A 20,634-nucleotide genomic window follows, 5' to 3' on the forward strand; every position below is an offset into this window, starting at 1 on the left:
TTCGGCAGGTGCGATGTGGATTTCGGTTGTTTTTTTTATTAAGCAGGGTTCTACGAGATAATAAGCTGAGACAAACTGAAAGCAGACTATACCAGCCGAACACCCCCGCAGCAGTGCAGCTGCCGCACAGTGAGCAAGAGCACAAGAGTCAAGGGCGAGCGACTCCGCGTGTCGCCCCGCAGGCCCCATCCATCCTTTTCGTTCCGGTGCCACTGCCACCGCCACCACCAGCGCGGGGAGGGCCCCGCCGCGCAGAGCAGGCGCGTCCGGCGTCCTCCTCCCTCCTCTTCCACACGGGACCCGAGGCCGCTGACCGCCACTGCCACGCTGTCCCTCCAATTCCGTCCCGCCCGCGGTCATACTACTCCAAGCCTCGAGCCGCCCCGGCGCTCCGCCCACTGACGCCCGGGCCCCGCCAAGGGGGCGGCAGGGTCATTTCCGCGCGGCCACGCTGCGGGACGACGCGGAAAGGCTCCGCTGGTCGGATCGCGGCAGGCCAGCGGGGGACGCGGGGCCACTCGCGGACAGCCGCGCTCCCTATGACCTGCGGGCCATGGACGGATGGGTCCCTCTCGCCAGAGAGCATGTGGGTTTAATCCACGGGCCCATGCAGGGGAGAGCGAGCCGTAGCTCTCGTAGGTGGAGGGGGAGAGGGGTGTGTGAGTGTCGTGTGGGTGTGGGTCAGGTTTTTTTTAATCCGCGGTTTTACTCCGCCATTTAAAAGGCCCTCCCCGGCCACGCCGCCGCGGCTTTGGTTCGCCTCCCACCTCCACGCCCCCCACATCCCGTTCCTTCCCCTCCCCTCCCCTCCTTCCCTTCTCCTCTCCCTCCCTCCTCCCCCACCCACACATCTCCACTTCCGCCTCTCACACCTTGGCACCTTGCCAGCCGACGTCCAGGTTTCTTCGGTCCGCGAGCTGAGCTGAGCTGGGGGGGAAGCCAGCCACCATGGCAGCCGACGCGGAAGCGGACGAGCTCGTGGCCGCAGCGGCCGGCATCATCTGCTCGATGCGCGGGGCCGACCTCGCCGGGTGGACGCCGCCGTTGCGCAAGCCGGAGCCGGCGGCGCGGGAGGGGGAGCTGATCTGGCCGGCGGTGGCGCGGGGGAAGCGCTCGCGCCGCCGCTCGCCGTCCGCGGGCTCCTCGGGGGGCAAGGCCAGGTGGGGCAGGGCCAGCCCGGCGTCGCCGCTCGACTACAGCGGCGGCTCTGGCTCCGGCTCCGCCGCGTCCACCAGCGGCTGCGAGGACGGCGGTGGCGGCTTCTGCTCCCTGGCCCACCGACCCGTACCGGCGACCAAGGTTCGTGGTTCCACACGCTGACGCTCACCTCTCTCTCTCTCTGTTCCTCTTCTCTGAACTGTCGCCGCCGCCGTGCTGCTTTGGGTTCTTCTCCCTCCCCCACCAGGCCACCACCGGTACCCTCCTCTCTCTCTCCTGTCACCTGTTGTCTTTCCGAGTTTTCTTTTGCCCTTTTCCCTTTTTTGGTTAGCGTGACGAAATTGCCCGTAGTGGTCAGCAAAAATCCTTTCCCTTCGTCACTCCAACACCACCTCGAATCCACACTTCCTAACGACCACAAACGCTCACCTCGTCTCTCGATTTGTTTGAATTTTTCGTTTGCTTGATTCGGACGTCAAGTTCCGGCTCACGTTTCGCTTCACAGATTCGCATTCTCATTCCTGCCTCTGTTTACCTTTGAAATTTCCAAATTCTGCGTTGGATATTCGATACTTACAAAGAAAAAAAGAGTTTTTCCGTTTTTTTCATGGTGGCTGTGCGTGTGTTTTCTTTAATTCATTATTATGCGCTGGTGGTTGACTCTTACTCGGATGAGGGGTAATTAGGGCAAGTCGTGGAAGCCGGTGGGTGCGGCCGGAGCTGGGCCTTCCATGGCTTCCGTGCCGCCAGGTTGCCAGAGATGCCCCTGGCCTTGGCAGAAGAGGCCCCCCACGGAGCGCTTGTTTTCCCGGGGGCAGTTCGGTCATTTTCAGCCGTTCGTCCTTTTGTCCCCCGGCGCAATTGCTCGTATGGTGGGAGCGTGGAGCCTGTGGGACCCCCTCCCTACTCGGGCGGAGGAGAGTGGAGACGGAGTCAAATGCGGGAGTTAAAACGCGGCGCGACGGGGTGGGTGGAGACGGCGCGCGCGACACGTGACGTGGGGCGCCGCCCACCGGCCGCGAGCGCGACGAGCCGGAGCTGCCCGGCGCCGCCGTGTGTGTCGGCGTCGGTGGCTATGGCCGCGGCGAGGCGCGGGCGTACGGCGCGGCAGCGGAGTCGGCTTCTTCTGCGTGGCGTGGAGCCGTGGACACCTGGTCCCACCTGTCGAATGGTCCTGTTGGCTGGAGAGTGGGCCCCTTCTCCTTTGAACGAAGGGCCCCTGGATTGGGCAGGACTGGACCGCGCTGGACTTGGCGGGGGTTCAGCTGCGGCGGATGTGTTTCTTTGCCTAACTAAAAATGGGTCATTCATGGATGAAATCGTTTGGGTTTTCCCTCGCTGGATGGAGGATTGAGGAAGAAGTACAATAATGGACGGGTCTGTCGTGCGTGTCTCATCATGTGGTTCCCCCAATTGGTGGGTGGATGGGGATATTCATTCTAGCTGGGGGTTAGGAGGGGAGGGAAGGGGGCCGCCGGAGGATCGGGAGCCATTCCCTAAGCAGGCCGATGTCGTGTCTCGTTTTCTTTTCTGGTATCATCAGTGTCGCTGCTCTGTGCTTGCACCTGTGTTCTCTGTTGTTTTCTGCGATAGCTGCTGATGCGTGATTCTGAATCCGTGATCTCGTTGGACAGCTGTTGCGGGAGGAGGGAGGAGGTGGTGGGCTCCCACTCCCCTGTGGCCTGCCTTGTTCATGCCAGCATCGAGTATTCCAGTGTGTGTGTGTGTCTTTCGTTGGATTTGTTGTGTGCTTCATTGATTGGTCTCGGACTCATGGGTCGCAACGTGGGAGACGCGTGCGAGAGCAGCGCTGCGCAGAGGCGCGCTGGAAGCGGCGCCGGGCAGGGGCGCGCTAGGTGCGCTGGAGCAGCGCCGGCGGCGCGCTAAGATGTGGAAGAAAATGAATCAGGAGTAACCTGGACTCGTCATACCATGAAAGCAATAGAGATTTTAAGGAATAGTAGATTGATTAGGATATACAAGGTATACAAATATATAGACAGCCCTTAGGAGAGGTTTATAGAAACAGAACTAAACAAGGGATAACCTGCTTATCCTAATCTATCTAGGCACGGCAGGAAGCCGGCCTGAGCCTAGCGCACAGCCATAGGAGGCCCATACACACGCACACAGCACATACATATCTAATACGGAACAGTATTTTTCTCTCACAACAAATCAGCGGGAATAGTATTTTGGCTTGTTTTTTTTACGAAGCGAACGGAGCCAAGAGACTAGGAGTACTGTTAAGTCTAAACTATGGGCAGAGACGGCTACAGTGCTAAACTAATCCGAAAAAGGCTGTTTACATTGACTATAAAATAAGTTGCTAGCTACTAAAAAAACTCTATCTGAATAACTGGTTCAAAAGGCGCAACTTATAGTTTAGCTCGTAGCTTATTTTAAAATATTCAACTAGTGCCCAACTATAAACGCTACTCGAGTTTGGAGACAAACGTACCAGATTAGTACCACTGAATTTATCATGCAGTATAGTTTCATAGTATATTGATTGGGTGTCATAAATATTGATGTTTTTCTTTATAAATATAGTCAAATTTACGGTACTTTGACTTTGACTAGACCTATATTTTTTTTATTTTTTTTTTTGCAACGGATAGAGAGTTAGAGTATATAGAAACGGAGGCAGTGTGAAGAAGTAAATGGCAGTCGTGATTATTAATCGGAGTAGTGAGTGGTTAACTTAACCGATGGATGATGATGATAAATAAATATATATAGCCAGTACGTACTATACTACTGAACGGCCCTGTTGCTATTCGCCGAAAGCTATGTTTCATCAATCCCCACTGCAATGCCTGCCGGCAATCCAACACAACAGTGTCCCAATTTAAGCAGCCGTTCAGCCCGTTGGTTTCCAATCTGTTTTCCAGTAGCATACAGTGATGTATTCCAGAGCCCTGCATGTAGATGCATTATACACATCTGTCCCTAAATATTTATCGTTTTCGTTTTTTCGAGAAACAACTTTGAGTAAATATATACTAAAAAAATGAATGAGATCAGACATAGATGACAAAAGTATTTTGATAAATTGTGAGAATGAGAACACCACCGTTCAGCTGGACGACTCGTTTGATGACACTAACAGGCGCTTTGTGCGGAGGATTCAAGAATCGGGGTGAGAGAAGCATTGAAAAAGATAAAAGGGGGCAAAGCCATGAGCCCTCATGGTATCCCATTCAAGATGTAGAGATATCTTAGAGATATAGCTATAGTATAGCTAAACAATGTTCAACAATTGGCTACTGAGTTGGCACACGATCGGCGAGCTGGTCCTGGCGCACCGGCACAGATGGTGATCGACAGCGAGAGGGGCCATAGCTGAGAGCGTATGTATCCAGTACTCGTATATCCTGTCCTGCCAGATTGGAAGCAGCCTGGATCCATAATAAAGATGGCAATGGACCTCGATATCTGATACCCCACGGGTATTTAATTCATTAGGAGATGGAGATAAGACTGTATCTTTATTTGCGGGCATCTAAATGGACAAGAATTCATCCCGACGGGTATAGCGGGTACGAGAACGTTCTCTGTTTACCTGTCTCCGTTACCCATTGGAGAACCCGACTATTTGAGCTGTCATGCGAGTATTAGGCCTAAAGAAGCTCAAATAAGTATTTTGGCCAAAATCTGAACAATCATATATATATATATATATATATATAGTTTGTGTGTTCTAGAAACCCTACTTTAATTTTTTCTCACCATCTCCGTCAGCAGCACAAGCACGCCTGCCTCACGAGCGCTCGTGCCCCTCACCTCCACAGTTCGGTCTCTCTGTCATCTTTGCTCGTCCTCCTCGCAACCTCGCTCCTTCTTCTCGGCATCTCCGAGACTCCGACACTTATACCCGGGTGAAGAAGAAACGTCTCCAATTGCAAAGCTGCGACCCCAAGTGTCCTTATTTATCGGGTATGCAACCGATGCCCGACGGGTACGGGGATGTGCAAGAATTTATACCCGAGACAGTTAACGAGAATGGGGACGAGATAAATTCTCAGTAGCGATGAAGAGAACGTTCCGACGATACCCAACGGGTACATCCCCGTTGCCATACTTAATCTAGAATTTCAGATGCTGCTGGTGGTTTTGTTGGTCGGGCACCCCTCCCAAACGCCCGGCCGGACCCAAACTAGCCAGCCGTGCACGGCATCCGGTGGCGTGCACGAACACCACCTCCTGCTGCGCTGCGCGCGGCCCGTACACGCCGTGCGCCCGGGCGTGCCACCGCAGAAACGTCACGTCGCCGAACGCGCGCGGCCGGGCGTCCCGCGCTCCCTCCAGACCTCCAGCAGCTCCGCTCTCGCGCGCTCGATCGCCATCCTCAGCGTCCACGCATCGCGGACCGTTTGCGTGCCACGTCACGTAACACGTCGCCACGCCGGGCGTTCGATGGGAATTTTTTTTATTGCAAAATAGAGCTGTGCTTCAGAGTGAATTGCATAAAACTCCAATTATTTATGTCTGGCTATCACCTTCATGGAAAACTACTCACAAAACCACAGCGTTCTACGTTTTTTTTAGCAGAACCACAGCGTTCTACGTGGGCTCACCAGTCGCGTGTAAGCAGCAGGCCCGTTGATGATGCAGCAAGCCGCAGCATGTAGGCATAGTAGGCAGTAGTTCCACAAGGCCCATTAGCCCACAATCTACTGTTTGTACCTGGGCCGAGTGTGCTGGTGCAAAGTTGGGTTGTTTGGGTGGATTCCCAGCGCAAATGCTGGAGTTTCCGAACGGCCAGGCCCATCCGGCCATCCATCCATAGCAAGCACGCCGATTGCGCCACTTGCCCACACGAGCTGTTCGCATGCACGACGCGGTAGCCCATGAAGGCAAACCACCACTCTCCCTTTCCAGTCCCTCGCTCCTCCTCGTAACCATTGGACTCCACTGTTCCAAGTGCAGGGCAGCCCAGACTGAGCCCCACGGCGGGCGGCCTCGCGGGACCGGGAGGGAGAGGGACTCGCGCGCCCTGCCGCCGGGCCGGCAGATGCCGGCGTCGTGCACCACGACCGCACGGCGTACGCCCGGGAGCTGGAGCTGGAGCTTCCATTGTACGTAGAAGTACTAGCACAACGGGCGCATTGAGTGACCCCACGCGTCGTTGTGAGCGCCACCCACCGGCTTCAATTCACCGGTCACCGGTCAGGCGGTCATCCCCTCGCTTCATGGTGTGGCCTACTCGGCTACTCCTGTCCTGTGCTTTGCCTGCACAGTGCGCGCCCCTTTTACTCGTACCGTACATACATACCACACTAGTATACGTCGCATCCTTGCGTATCTTGTTTGACACAGGCCTCCCCAAAAGTTTATATACTATCGCATCGAATGTTTGATACATGTATAGAATATTAAAAATAGACTAAAAAATAACTATTTGTATAGATTGTGATTACTTTGCGAGACGAATCTTTTAAGTCTAATCAGTCTATGATTTAGCAATGTGATGCTACAGTAACACATGTGCTAATAATAGATTAATTAGGTTTGATAAATTCGTCTTGCGTTTTACTAAAGAGTTCTATAATTTATTTTTTTATTGGTATCCAAATACCCTATATGACACCTATACGTAACCCCAAACAAACCCGGCCACAATGGCCTTATTTAGATTGGGGTTACGAATCAGCATTTGGCACTGTAGCACTTTCGTTTGTATTTGACAATTATTGTCCAATCATGGCCTAACTAGGCTCAAAAGATTCGTCTCGTAATTTACAATCAAACTGTGTAATTAGTTATTTTTTTATCTATATTTAATACTCCATGCATGTGTCCAAAGATTTGATGTGATGGAGAGAGAGTGAAAAAACTTACTTGTTTAGATTGTAAGTTTTTTCACTCTCTCTCAATCACATTAAATCTTTGGACACATGCATAGAGTATTAAATGTAGATAAAAAATAACTAATTACATAGTTTGATTGTAAATTACGAGACGAATCTTTTGAGCCTAGTTAGACCATGATTGAACAATAATTGTTAAATACAAATGAAAGTGCTATAGTATCGAATACTGATTCCTAACCCTCGTCTTAACACTCGTCTAAACAAGGCCAAGGCCAATGTCACAATTGGCTCTGCAGCTTTCAGAAGATAGAAGGAGCTCTGAAAAGAGATTGCCAGGATCAGCGCGAAGGTCGTCAGAGGCTCAGAGCTCAACAAATGCACTGTAGAGTGTAGAGGAGTTAAAGTAGACTGTACAGAGTACTCCGTTCTAGTATAGTTTTTTTTTTTGGCTTTTACTGCGAGGAATCGTTTCCTTTCGGGGACTAACATATACAGTAAGTATGGTATATACGGAGTACGTACTGCTATTTCATTGCTACTGCTTCGGGTACAGAGTAGCACAGGCTACAGAACGCAGCAACGAAACGTACGAAAGAACCACTGCTGCGTGCTGCGCGCACTGACTGCAGACGGCATGTGCTGACAGACGGGACGGTCCGGTGTTCGGTGTTCGCCTGACGCCTGGGCCCCATGTGTCCGTAGCTTCTGAGGTACCGTTTAGTTGCACTTCACTTTGCAAAAATTTTCAAGATTTCCCGTCACATCAAATCTTTGGACGTATGCATGAAGCATTAAATATAAATAAAAAATAAAACTAATTATACAGTTTAGACGAAATCCACGAGACGAATCTTTTAAGCCTAATTAGACTATGATTAGACACTAATTGTCAAATAACAACGAAAATGCTACAGTATCATTTCGCCAAAAATTTTGACAACCAGACCAGGCCTGAGTACAGTGCTTCAACGCCTTTCCCTACTCACATTTGTAAACTTGTACTGTACCGACGAATGATATTTAGGCCCTGTTCGGCTTAGTCTGTATTTATCTTGTTCGACTTTTATTTAGCGGGAACAGTGTTTTTAGTCAGTTTCAGTCAAGTTTCAGACCAGCGAACGGGGCCTTCGAGGGTGTTTGGGATGCGGTGACTAAAATTTAGACGTGTCACGTGAGGGTGCCGTATGAGTGTTTGGATACTAAAAAAACAAATTATAGAATTCGTCGGTACTCCACGAGATGAATTTGTTAAGCCTAATTAATTCATCATTAGCACATGTTTACTGTAACACTATTATCAAATCATGGACTAATTAGACTTAAAATATTCGTCTTGCAAATTATTCGTAAGCTATGCAATTAGGTTCGTAATTAGTCTATATTTAATACTCTATGTATGTGTCCAAACATCTTATGGGACAACGACTACAGTTTAGGAGGAGAAACCAAACACCCCCTTAGGTTTTCTGAGCTTGTGCGTTCAAGCTTGTAAGTGTGTTCGCTTGGCTGAAAAGACAGGCTAAAAGTATTGTTTGTAGATTTATTGTGAGAAAAAGATATTATTTTTTCGCTGAAAAAATATGGCTGATAAGCCAAACGGTGGTGTAACTAGCAGTACAATAATTCTACCGAAAGGATGAGCAGCTGCAGCGCTGTACACCGAGCGGCTTTTGACTTGTGTGGCGTTCACATGATGAGTGGCAGGAGCAGTATAAATACCTGCGTACTCCCTACATATACTACATACATACTACAGCAGGACATGTGCCCACATGCTGATTAACTAGTGCAACAAACACTGAGATTTGTGTAGTACGTGTGCAGAAGTGGAGTGCTAAGTGGCGTCCCCGATGCACGTGCGTGGCACACGCGAGACGCGCGGGAAGTAAAAAAAAAGGAGAGACAGAGAGAAATACCTTCGCCTCTCGTTTTTTTTTCCTTTCATAGAAACGCGACGAACCTTGGCACGACCGACCGACGCACCATCAGTACGTACGTGCTCGGTTCGTGCATGCATGTACCGAAATTTATGGCACCGTAGTTAAGGAAGGACCAACACATTTCATTTGCTCTCCAATAATAACTGTGTAATTTAACTGCAGCAGTACTCTGAGAATGGATGTACTGTTGACTGTCCTTGCCGGTACGTGCGACAGTCAATTACAGGATCCTCCATTTTATGGCCTCGGCGCCTTCGTTAGCTGGAGAATGGAATCGCCCACGGACGGAGTTGGCCTTGCCGCCGACCCGTCGTTGGTGCGCGGGATCGTCAAAAGCAGCGTCCGGTCGATGTCGCCGTCCATCGCCGGAAAGGGAAAGCGGGGGATATACGCGCGCGCGCTTCTGCGGCGGCGCACAAAGGCAAGCAAAGGCATCCGTGGGTGGATGCCGCTCACCTTTACCCCGCCGAGAACGTATGAATTGAATTCATTCAGATGACAAAGCTAATAGCCAGATTTCAACGCAACCACCGGAAGACCCGGGCTGGCTTTGAGCTTTTGGCATGTCACTCACGATCGCAGGTTAACGGTCTCACGCGTAGTGTAGTCGCGTGCATGTGCATCGGTCGGCCTTGGCCCGGTGGTAATTTCCCTGGACTCTGGAGCTGGGGAAGCAAGAAGAGAAGAGGTTGGAGCCATGGCCACGCCATCGCCATGGAACATGATTGGTGCCTTCGCGCCTACTAAGCCATGGTACGCTCGGTACTGTCCCCTCGCTCCGCCACGCCCCACGCTCATCGTCATCGATCGCTATTCGCTCAGGCTCAGCAGCGCAGTCAGCAGTCAGCACATCATGGAGCCACGGGAACGACTGGCGCCTGGCGGAGGCATGTGAGCCGGGCGGGGGCGGCCACTCGTTTTCAGCCGGCCGTCTGACGGCTCGCAGGACGACTGGCGTCTTTTCACCGGTCGCGTACGCCTCCCCCTGCAGCAGGCTGCGGCTCTGCTCGACGAAATTTCCGGGTCCGTACGTCCGCGCCCATACGGCCATGCCTCCAGCAGATGGGGGGGGGGGGGGGGGGGGGGGGGATTACTGCACAGTACACGCGAAACAACCAAAGAGAACAGTGTCCAGTGCTTGGGAAATCTCTCTGGACTGAACCCCAGACGTACGGGGGGGCTACTCTCCCATTTGTTGTTTTTTGAAGAAAATGATTATCCCATTTCCCCATTCCTCGCTGGATCGACGTGGTCGGAATGGACGGCCTGCTTGCCCGTTTTCGTCGGTCGCGGTCAGACCAGGATCTACAGGCCCCATCTCATATACTAGGAGTAGTATTATGCCTATTGTACTCCTACCTTGCAACAAATAAGTTGCTTCGTTTGTAGTACAAGTACTAGCTGGGGCATCCGTCGACTGTAACGTTTCCTCCCTTGTCGAGAATGGACGGAATCAGCTAAATTTTGCTTGACGGGAGATGGATGCTGCCTTTTTTCCTCTCGAATACGTAAAAGATTTACGTATCATTGTATTAAAAAGAAGAGTTTAAAGAAACATATAACGCGTTTCTATCGCGCGCCGAAGGAGGTTGACCTAGTACAGCCGAAGCTGAACCATCCTAGTAAATAAGCTCATGTTTTGATATTACATAAAAGGAAGCAATCAATATCGATGCACTTCGTGATCTAAGTGGCCTTGCGTCTTCGTGGTTGCGTAGACGGTGTCTTTCCAACGGCTGAGAAGAGCCGGTCCAGCGTCTCGGCTTCGGACGCAGCCGGATTGGCGTCGAGGAGTAAAAAGCAGTGTCACCGGCCGGACTCCCAATTGGAAAGGTCGCGAGTCCATCTCGGACGATCCGTCCCTGTCAGCTACAACACGCAGATGCTGACGGCTTCCTCGTTCATTTGGTGGAGTACCACACACGAACGGTTCGGTTCGTTAATTGCAGATTTCGCACCGTTTTGTAGCATGTACTCGTACTGTATAGGAGCATAAGTACATGATCATGGAATCACATTTTGTCACTGAAAAGTCCAAAAACGCAGCTACCATGTCAGAATAGTATTAAGGGATGGAGTAGTGAGCTACTGCTAGTAGCATCTGAAGAACCCTACGGAGTACTGATGTGCTATAGCACTGCTATAACACGACATGAATGAACCGCGGTAATTGGTGAAGACTCTGAATACCTCTGACACGAACAGGAACTTTCATGGATCCGGCCGGGTCTGGAGTTCGAGGCGCCGAAGCTGCCAACCTGCGGGGGCGTTGCTGCGGATGATGCGGGTGCGGCCAGCGGCCTCGCCGGCGTCTGCGTTGCGTGCGCGCCTCGGAACGCACGCACGCAAACGCACGCACGCAGCACGCTGTAGCAACCACGAGTCCACCGGCACATGCACCTCCTCCCACCTCCGCCGTGGTCCGAGGGCCGAGGCGCAGCTACAGTCGCTCGCTGAGGGCCGTAGTTCGGCTGGTGCGATGTGGATTTCGGTTGGTTTTTTTATTAAACAGGGTTCTACGAGATAATAAGCTGGGACAAACTGAGGCCCTGTTTAGATCCCATCTAAAATCCAAAATTTTTCAAGATTTTTCGTCACATCAAATCTTGCGGCACATGTATGGAGCATTAAATATAGGTAAAAAGAATAACTAATTGCACAGTTTATCCGTAATTGGCGAGACGAATCTTTTAAGTTTAAATAGTCCATAATTGAATAATTTTTGCCAAATACAAATGAAAGTGCTGCAGTAGCCAAAAGCCAAAAATTTTCGCATCCAAACGGGCCTGAAAGCAGCCAGGACTGTACCAGCCGAACACCCCGCAGCAGTGCAGCTGCCGCACAGTGAGCAAGAGCACAAGAGTCAAGGGCGAGCGACTCCGCGTGTCGCCCCGCAGGCCCCATCCATCCTTTTCGTTCCGGTGCCACTGCCACCGCCACCACCAGCGCGGGGAGGGCCCCGCCGCGCAGAGCAGGCGCGTCCGGCGTCCTCCTCCCTCCTCTTCCACACGGGACCCGAGGCCGCTGACCGCCACTGCCACGCTGTCCCTCCAATTCCGTCCCGCCCGCGGTCATACTACTCCAAGCCTCGAGCCGCCCCGGCGCTCCGCCCACTGACGCCCGGGCCCCGCCAAGGGGGCGGCAGGGTCATTTCCGCGCGGGCCACGCTGCGGGACGACGCGGAAAGGCTCCGCCTGGTCGGATCGCGGCAGGCCAGCGGGGAACGCGGGGCCACTCTCGGACAGCCGCGCTCCTTATGACCTGCGGGCCATGGACGGATGGGTCCCTCTCGCCAGAGAGCATGTGGGTTTAATCCACGGGCCCATGCAAGGGAGAGCGAGCCGTAGCTCTCGTAGGTGGAGGGGGAGAGGGGTGTGTGAGTGTCGTGTGGGTGTGGGTCAGGTTTTTTTTAATCCGCGGTTTTATTCCGCCATTTAAAAGGCCCTCCCCGGCCACGCCGCCGCGGCTTTGGTTCGCCTCCCACCTCCACGCCCCCCACATCCCGTTCCTTTCCTTCCCCTCCCCTCCTTCCCTTCTCCTCTCCCTCCCTCCTCCCCCACCCACACATCTCCACTTCCGCCTCTCACACCTTGGCACCTTGCCAGCCGACGTCCAGGTTTCTTCGGTCCGCGAGCTGAGCTGAGCTGGGGGGAAGCCAGCCACCATGGCAGCCGACGCGGAAGCGGACGAGCTCGTGGCCGCAGCGGCCGGCATCATCTGCTCGATGCGCGGGGCCGACCTCGCCGGGTGGACGCCGCCGTTGCGCAAGCCGGAGCCGGCGGCGCGGGAGGGGGAGCTGATCTGGCCGGCGGTGGCGCGGGGGAAGCGCTCGCGCCGCCGCTCGCCGTCCGCGGGCTCCTCGGGGGGCAAGGCCAGGTGGGGCAGGGCCAGCCCGGCGTCGCCGCTCGACTACAGCGGCGGCTCTGGCTCCGGCTCCGCCGCGTCCACCAGCGGCTGCGAGGACGGCGGTGGCGGCTTCTGCTCCCTGGCCCACCGACCCGTACCGGCGACCAAGGTTCGTGGTTCCACACGCTGACGCTCACCTCTCTCTCTCTCTGTTCCTCTTCTCTGAACTGTCGCCGCCGCCGTGCTGCTTTGGGTTCTTCTCCCTCCCCCACCAGGCCACCACCGGTACCCTCCTCTCTCTCTCTCTCTCCTGTCACCTGTTGCCTTTCCGAGTTTTCTTTTGCCCTTTCCCCTTTTTTGGTTAGCGTGACGAAACTGCCCGTAGTGGTCAGCAAAAATCCTTTCCCTTCGTCACTCCAAGACCATCTCAAATCCACACTTCCTAACGACCACAAACGCTCACCTCGTCTCTCGATTTGTTTGAATTCTTCGTTTGCTTGATTCGGACGTCAAGTTCCGGCTCACGTTTCGCTTCACAGATTCGCATTCTCATTCCTGCCTCTGTTTACCTTTGAAATTTCCAAATTCTGCGTTGGATATTCGATACTTACAAAGAAAAAAAAGAGTTTTTCCGTTTTTTTCATGGTGGCTGTGCGTGTGTTTTCTTTAATTCATTATTATGCGCTGGTGGTTGACTCTTACTCGGATGAGGGGTAATTAGGGCAAGTCGTGGAAGCCGGTGGGTGCGGCCGGAGCTGGGCCTTCCATGGCTTCCGTGCCGCCAGGTTGCCAGAGATGCCCCTGGCCTTGGCAGAAGAGGTCCCCCACGGAGCGCTTGTTTTCCCGGGGGCAGTCCGGTCATTTTCAGCCGTTCGTCCTTTTGTCCCCCGGCGCAATTGCTCGTATGGTGGGAGCGTGGAGCCTGTGGGACCCCCTCCCTACTCGGGCGGAGGAGAGTGGAGACGGAGTCAAATGCGGGAGTTAAAACGCGGCGCGACGGGGTGGGTGGAGACGGCGCGCGCGACACGTGACGTGGGGCGCCGCCCACCGGCCGCGAGCGCGACGAGCCGGAGCTGCCCGGCGCCGCCGTGTGTGTCGGCGTCGGTGGCTATGGCCGCGGCGAGGCGCGGGCGTACGGCGCGGCAGCGGAGTCGGCTTCTTCTGCGTGGCGTGGAGCCGTGGACACCTGGTCCCACCTGTCGAATGGTCCTGTTGGCTGGAGAGTGGGCCCCTTCTCCTTTGAACGAAGGGCCCCTGGATTGGGCAGGACTGGACCGCGCTGGACTTGGCGGGGGTTCAGCTGCGGCGGATGTGTTTCTTTGCCTAACTAAAAATGGGTCATTCATGGATGAAATCGTTTGGGTTTTCCCTCGCTGGATGGAGGATTGAGGAAGAAGTACAATAATGGACGGGTTTGTCGTGCGTGTCTCATCATGTGGTTCCCCCAATTGGTGGGTGGATGGGGATATTCATTCTAGCTGGGGGTTAGGAGGGGAGGGAAGGGGGCCGCCGGAGGATCGGGAGCCATTCCCTAAGCAGGCCGATGTCGTGTCTCGTTTTCTTTTCTGGTATCATCAGTGTCGCTGCTCTGTGCTTGCACCTGTGTTCTCTGTTGTTTTCTGCGATAGCTGCTGATGCGTGATTCTGAATCCGTGATCTCGTTGGACAGCTGTTGCGGGAGGAGGTGGTGGGCTCCCACTCCCCTGTGGCCTGCCTTGTTCATGCCAGCATCGAGTATTCCAGTGTGTGTGTGTGTGTCTTTCGTTGGATTTGTTGTGTGCTTCATTGATTGGTCTCGGACTCATGGATGCTTCCTTCCTCTCACTGCAGGTGGGCGCCATCGAACGGCCGCAGCTTATTACCTTTCCGACCCCGCTTCCACGCCCCAGCGGCCAGCGACCACGGAAGAAATTGGTGAGCCCCTTGCTATCTCTCAGTCACAACTCACAAGGGATGCACTGGAACACGTCAACTTGCATATGATTCAGCATGACTGATGATGGGCTGGTGCGAGGGGGACTCGTAAACTGTTCTGAAGCTGTGTTTGGCATTAGAGTCCTCCCACGCGCTTTATTGGTCTTAAGGGAAAGGAAGTCTGACCAGGTCAGAGTGCCACCCATTCACAGGGAAAATGGCCTTGTTTAGTGGTAGTTGAACTAAGCCTGCACTTGTTTTAGAATAAAGCAGCAGCTGCTGCTATATATCTGTCTGCGTTTGAAAGGGTGAGGGGGGACTGGGGGAGGAGGGTGAGCACAAAGTGGAATCTTAAGGACAAAGCCACAAAAAGGCGTACTGCCAAAAAGATCTACCTCATTATCATCAGGATGGTCCTGTGACCTAAAAAAGCCAAAAATTTTAGTGCTGTAGGAGCATGTCCTTGTGCCTTCTTGTCCTTGTGGTTTAATTTGGTTTGTCGTTTGGATCTTGCAGAGGCTGCCGGAGATCCAGCAGCTGGTACGGTCTCTCGCTGTGGAGAATGAGAGCCTCCGCGAGGTTATACATTGTTCTTCACCAAGTACTTTGAGAGTATTTCGATGGCGGTTCTGTTGACTGGATTCTGTTCTTGTTTGGCTATGTGTGTGCAGGAGATGCGGGATTTACAGAGAGCTTGCAAGGCGCTGTCAAAAGAAAATGACAAGCTTGAGGTAACATCGACTGTATTAATCTGTTTCTCTTGTTCGTTTGTGTCCTGAATTGGTATGTGGGCCACCATATGGTATCTGTTGGTGGAATGGCTTATCAAAAGGCTGTCTTGTTTTGGCTTAAAGCATAAGTCAGATATATTTTATATTGCTACTATAAGAGTTTTTTAAGCCGCCAAAGGTAGCGGTCTACATACTCCTGCGATAATCTTTAGGTTCTTTAGTTTGTAAGCTATCCACACGCAAGAAAGATTCCAAACGGTATACAAGGTTGTGGCCAGCATTGTTTTCTCCCACTCATCTGTCACTGGCTGATGGGTAGGGACGTAGGATAGATGATGGGCTATATTAAAAGTGGCTTTCTCATGTTTTTTTGTAGAAAAAATATTAAGTAAATATTTGGATCTGAGCTGAATGTGAAAGGGATTGTTTGTAACTCTGCCTGTAACTAGTTAGGGTACTCCATGGCCTGCATCCTATTTACAAAGGCTTCAAGCTTAGAAACACCCGTGAGACGTGTGTGCCCTGAACCTGCATCTTATACCAAGAGACCAAATGTGTAGAGTACTATTTTATGTTCTGTGCAAATCTACTCTTAGATATCGTTATGTATTATGTAAATCTTGAATCATGAATATGGATTGTATTCTTAATGTAATGGTACGTAACTCTAGCATGTTCGAGACAGAAATAATCATGAACATGGATAGCTATCAGTGGGCAGCAAAAGTTTTCCACACGAAGGCCATCCCCCATTTCCACTTAAAGATAAACGGAAATACATGAGTTCGGTTAAGGAAGGAAGAAATACAGAAAGCACAAAACAGAACTCCTAGCCTAAACTCTGTCTCAGAGTCAGATAGCAGTATGCTTATCATGATTTGTGTTTTCAACTTTCTTCATGAAAATTTGCACCTTGAAAAACTCAATATATGTTTCTTGTTAGATGAATTGACACTCACAACATATTATTCAGTCGTTAAGTGAAGGATTAGGACCATCGTGGCAAGGTGTCAATTTCTGAATAACCTGTATTCCTTAAATGTGACCAATAATTAGGCTGATTGATATGCGGGGTCTCACTCTTATCTGGAGTCAGAGTAACACGCCTGCATATGTGTATCCTAATTGAGGAGTGATTGTAACTTTACACATGGCCCGAGGTTTGCTATTTTCAATTTAACCTGGAAGCTTACCTGGAAACCATCTCCAAGTCAGCCGGAATTCTCTCAGCGTCAGCTGAACTTCATGGTTTCATGCAATATTTGAGTCAGTTGTTTTTGTTTGTTGCTTGAAAGTTTGTAACATTGTGCATATGCACACAGGAAAAATGCACAATTCAGTTAGCATTAAATAAACACTTAAGACGATGTTTTAAAATGGACATAGGCGCGTTCGCTGGTCTAGATGGTCCAGACCAGCCGGCTGACTCCCCTCACAAAACACTATTTATCAACCAGTCGCTACAGTGTTTCTCTCTCATAAAACCAGCCAGTTTCAGCCAAGTTTCAGACCAGCGAACGGGGCTATCTTTTCAAAAAGAACATTCCTGAGTATTATCTTCACAACCCTTGATTTCAAGAATGGTAAACTTGGGCCTTCATCTTCTTGAATGATGTCTATAGATGCAACAATCTATCAATATGGAGTGAATGTTTATAAACTTCTGTTACTACAGATAAAATATCCTGCTCACCTAATCCTATCTGGTTCAGTTGAAAAGTAGTTGCAACCACCTGGGCCACTTTTTTTCCTCCCTTGAGATAGTGTTGGCTCCAACATTCTGGATCTGTCTAAGGCGTGTTTCATGCCCATTAATTCCTATTCAGTACATGTTGATTTTGGGGAGTCCATGGATAATCTATTTTACTCAGTTCTTCGTTTTGTGCTGGGTGGATCGTCATCATACCCATTCCAAATACATGAGCCATTGCAGTTTCATCAGGTTTCTAATAGCCTAATAGGTTTGGCCACATCTTGCTTCACCCATTTCCAGTTCCACATGTTCCATCTGAAGATAAAATCGATCCAAAAAAATTAATTGAAAATGCTTCTGAAAAGGTTCGATGCTTTTCATGAGTGATCAACCAAAATTCAGTGCTTGGCTGTGATACCCTTGCTTTTAAATGTTTAGTTTGTATTTACATAAATCAAATTGGGAACGATAGGGACATCTAATATAATGTTGTTTTCATTGTGCAGACAAGGTTAGGGCAATCGAACTCTCAGAATGAAATCACTTCAATGGAGCAGAAAGGAAAGGAACAGCTCGATCAGCAGTCAGTTACGCAGTCCGCACGAGACAGCTTCGTGCTACCAGATCTCAACCTTCCCCCAGAGGACTCTGCCGATGTTTCAACAGTTCATTGATCACCCCAGATTGCTGCAACTTTGTTAACCGAATAACAAGTGTACATAGAGGAAGCAGGGTAGCAGTCTAGGTGGCGGCACCACCACGCCACCACGTCATCCATTTGAGAATGACACGTATTTGATAATTTGTTACTAGATCACAGAGTTTTACTACCACTATAGTCGTAAGTGATAAGCCACATATGTAGCTAAAGGGTAGTCTAACTTTAACTCACCTGACATTGTTTTGCCTAGTGCGTTTGCATATGGTAGAGCTGAAGACGATTTCAGCTCAAACTGATCTCCACGCTGTAGTGGATTTAGATGAATTTATTCATGTTATTTCGTTCAATTAGGTGAAATGTTAGGGGTGTTTGGATCCGGCTACTAAAATTTAGGAGGTGTGTCGGGAGGATATTGTATGGTGTGTTTGGATACTAATAAAAAATAAATTATATAATCCGTCAGGACTCTACGAGATGAATTTTTTTAAGTCTAATTAATTCGTCATTATGATATGTTTACTGTAGCAAACATTGTCAAATCATGGACTGGTTAGGCTCGAAACATTTGTCTCGTAAATTAGTCTCAAACTATGTAATTAGTCTATATTTAATACTCTATGCATGTGTCAAACATTTAATGAGACATCGACTAAAATTTAGGATGGACAATCAAACACCCCCTTACTTGTGAAGATCTGGCATTTATGAGAAAACTGTTAAAACTGTTACTTATTTCTGTATGGTCTTGTGGATCTTTTGTTACTACAGTCTTCAGTTGCAACTGTATCGAGCCTTTCTTTGCTCGGTCTACCAAGTTTTGTAGGACTAATAGTTTGCTAATGGCTACTGCCTGTAGCCTTTGGGCTTAATCTGGTCGATAAAGCAAAACATGTTTGGATAGGCCGAACTTTGGACTTCAAGGGGCCAAATGTTTGGCCTGGTGGGATTCCAACATCAAAGCTGGGTAAAAAGGTTCTGACGCTGGACAACGACAAAGAAGGAAAATGATAATTTTCATCAACGCCAATATATGAGCATATGATTTGGTACTAAATTGATTTCTAGTTGTTTCAAGTGCACTCAACCTTCCGATTCTAGGTTTGTACACGAGTTACACAAAATGCCAGTGGTAACGGGTAAACTTTGTTCGTCTCCCCCTTCTAAACTCTATAGTCCCGGTCACATAAGATGTTTGGACAGATCCACGAAGGTGTCACATCGAATGTTCAGATAATAATAATAAAATAAATTATAAAAAATTTTAAAAATCCGCGAGATGAATTTATTAAGCTTAGTTAATCTATCATTAGCACATGTTTATTGTAGCATCACATTGTCAAATCATGAACTAATCAGGTTTAAAAAATTCGTCTCGTAAATTAGTCCAAATCTATATATTTAGTTTTATAATTATTCTATATTTAAGGGTGCTCTAGACAGGTGCTCTCCAGGCCGTAAACTTGTAGAGCAAAGATGGTTGGAATGGGTGCTCTCCAGGCCGTGGGCCCTTTACAACTTTAGCTACAGATACAGCAGGCTTTGGTCGCTGTCATACTGGTTTCTTTCGTTTTCCAACTTTGTAAACATCTAGCCTTTTGAGGGTTGATTGCAATTTGCCCCCGCCTCAGTCCAAACCAGCCAGTCAATAATGTTTTTCTCTCATAATAAATCAGCACCAGTCAGTCCAAATCAGTTCAGAAACCAACCAGCGAACAGACCGAGTGCCTTTTTCTCCGGTACTCACCTGAATTGGACACGTGCACAAGTGATAACATTAATTACTTAGAACAATATCAATGTGACATAAAGTTTGGTTTGTCATCACCCAAATGGTGGTAGCGTACTGGTGTTGGTCTTTTTCCCAGCTAATTCTGTAATTGTGAATTATGCTGGTGAAGATCTTTTGTCCGGTATACCTTTTCGTTTTTCCCCGGTACGGGGTGTAAAATTAATTTTCATTTTCTTTGGATTTTGAAAATGTGACAATTAGAATCAGTTTTGATGGCACGCCATACTTTTAAGTTATTTACTACTTCCTCCATTGTAAATTATTGTACCGTATGGTGACATTTTAATCGATTCAGGCTTCTCTATGTACTATGACATTCCAAATTACAGTACCCTATGGTGGGATTTTGACTGTTTCAGGCTTTTCCATGTACTATAGCATTAGCACACTACAGCAATGGACTGTTTTTATTGCTATCTCAAATAAACAAAGGGTTTGGAAAGCCACTTTTTATGGCTTTATTGGCTCTATGTCCTATAAATTATAGTTTGGCTTTGTTCTAAGTCAAATATTTCTACAACGTCAAATTAGTTCAATTTAGTCCATCATGCAATATGTATTGAGAGTGCACATATTTGATATTCTATATGTCAACATATATTTTTTTTATCAAAATTAGAAAAGGTTTACTTAGTACGTATAAAGACAAAGTGACTTATAATTCGCAACGGAGGGAGTACTTAAGTTTCAATATAAATATGGTGATACTTAGCAAACTTAAAATTCCTTTTAGTATTGATGCACCAATTCTGAAGAATCTTGATTGCCAAGTAAAACAACTATATAAAACGGTGATAACACGAGAAACAATTCTCATGCTGATTCTATTTTTCTACTGGTTCTTTGATGTGTTCCTCATTCTCAAGCATGGATACTGCCCATCATGCTGTCGAGTCTTCTCTATATTTGAAGTCACGGTGATTTTATCACTGACAAGTTGGCCTAATGAGTATGACAAAATCACCACAATTTCGCGACTGAAGAACACACCTCGAGCCCTAAAAGGCTAAAACCCATTTCCAAATGACTATACATAAAGTTCGCCACCGTGTTCAAATCCCATAGATCGAAAGGAGCTTATATTTT

The 20,634-nt window shown here is 49.5% G+C and overlaps 2 protein-coding genes across 4 annotated transcripts; both read left to right on the forward strand.

The window, feature by feature from the left end:
• Window positions 1–793: 793 nt before the first annotated feature.
• On the forward strand, window positions 794–7,375 carry LOC136475841 (uncharacterized). Of its 2 annotated transcripts, none has more exons than XM_066473483.1 (2): window positions 794–1,299; window positions 7,271–7,375. In XM_066473483.1, exons 1-2 carry the CDS (start codon window positions 949–951, stop codon window positions 7,358–7,360), a joined length of 441 nt encoding a protein of 146 aa, XP_066329580.1. In that variant the 5' UTR covers window positions 794–948; the 3' UTR covers window positions 7,361–7,375. The 2 variants fall into 2 exon arrangements, with proteins under 2 accessions (XP_066329580.1, XP_066329579.1); XM_066473482.1 differs by lacking the exon at window positions 7,271–7,375 and adding an exon at window positions 2,793–6,975.
• Window positions 7,376–12,446: 5,071 nt separating this feature from the next.
• Window positions 12,447–18,221, forward strand: LOC136475842 (uncharacterized). Of its 2 annotated transcripts, XM_066473484.1 has the most exons (6): window positions 12,447–12,929; window positions 14,430–14,504; window positions 14,591–14,674; window positions 15,191–15,253; window positions 15,346–15,405; window positions 17,605–18,221. In XM_066473484.1, exons 1-6 carry the CDS (start codon window positions 12,579–12,581, stop codon window positions 17,770–17,772), a joined length of 801 nt encoding a protein of 266 aa, XP_066329581.1. In that variant the 5' UTR covers window positions 12,447–12,578; the 3' UTR covers window positions 17,773–18,221. The 2 variants fall into 2 exon arrangements, with proteins under 2 accessions (XP_066329581.1, XP_066329582.1); XM_066473485.1 differs by lacking the exon at window positions 14,430–14,504 and having other exon boundaries at window positions 17,605–18,217.
• The last annotated feature ends 2,413 nt before the right edge of the window (window positions 18,222–20,634 follow it).

This window comes from Miscanthus floridulus, chromosome 8, assembly GCF_019320115.1.
Source record: "Miscanthus floridulus cultivar M001 chromosome 8, ASM1932011v1, whole genome shotgun sequence".
Taxonomy (NCBI): domain Eukaryota; kingdom Viridiplantae; phylum Streptophyta; class Magnoliopsida; order Poales; family Poaceae; genus Miscanthus; species Miscanthus floridulus.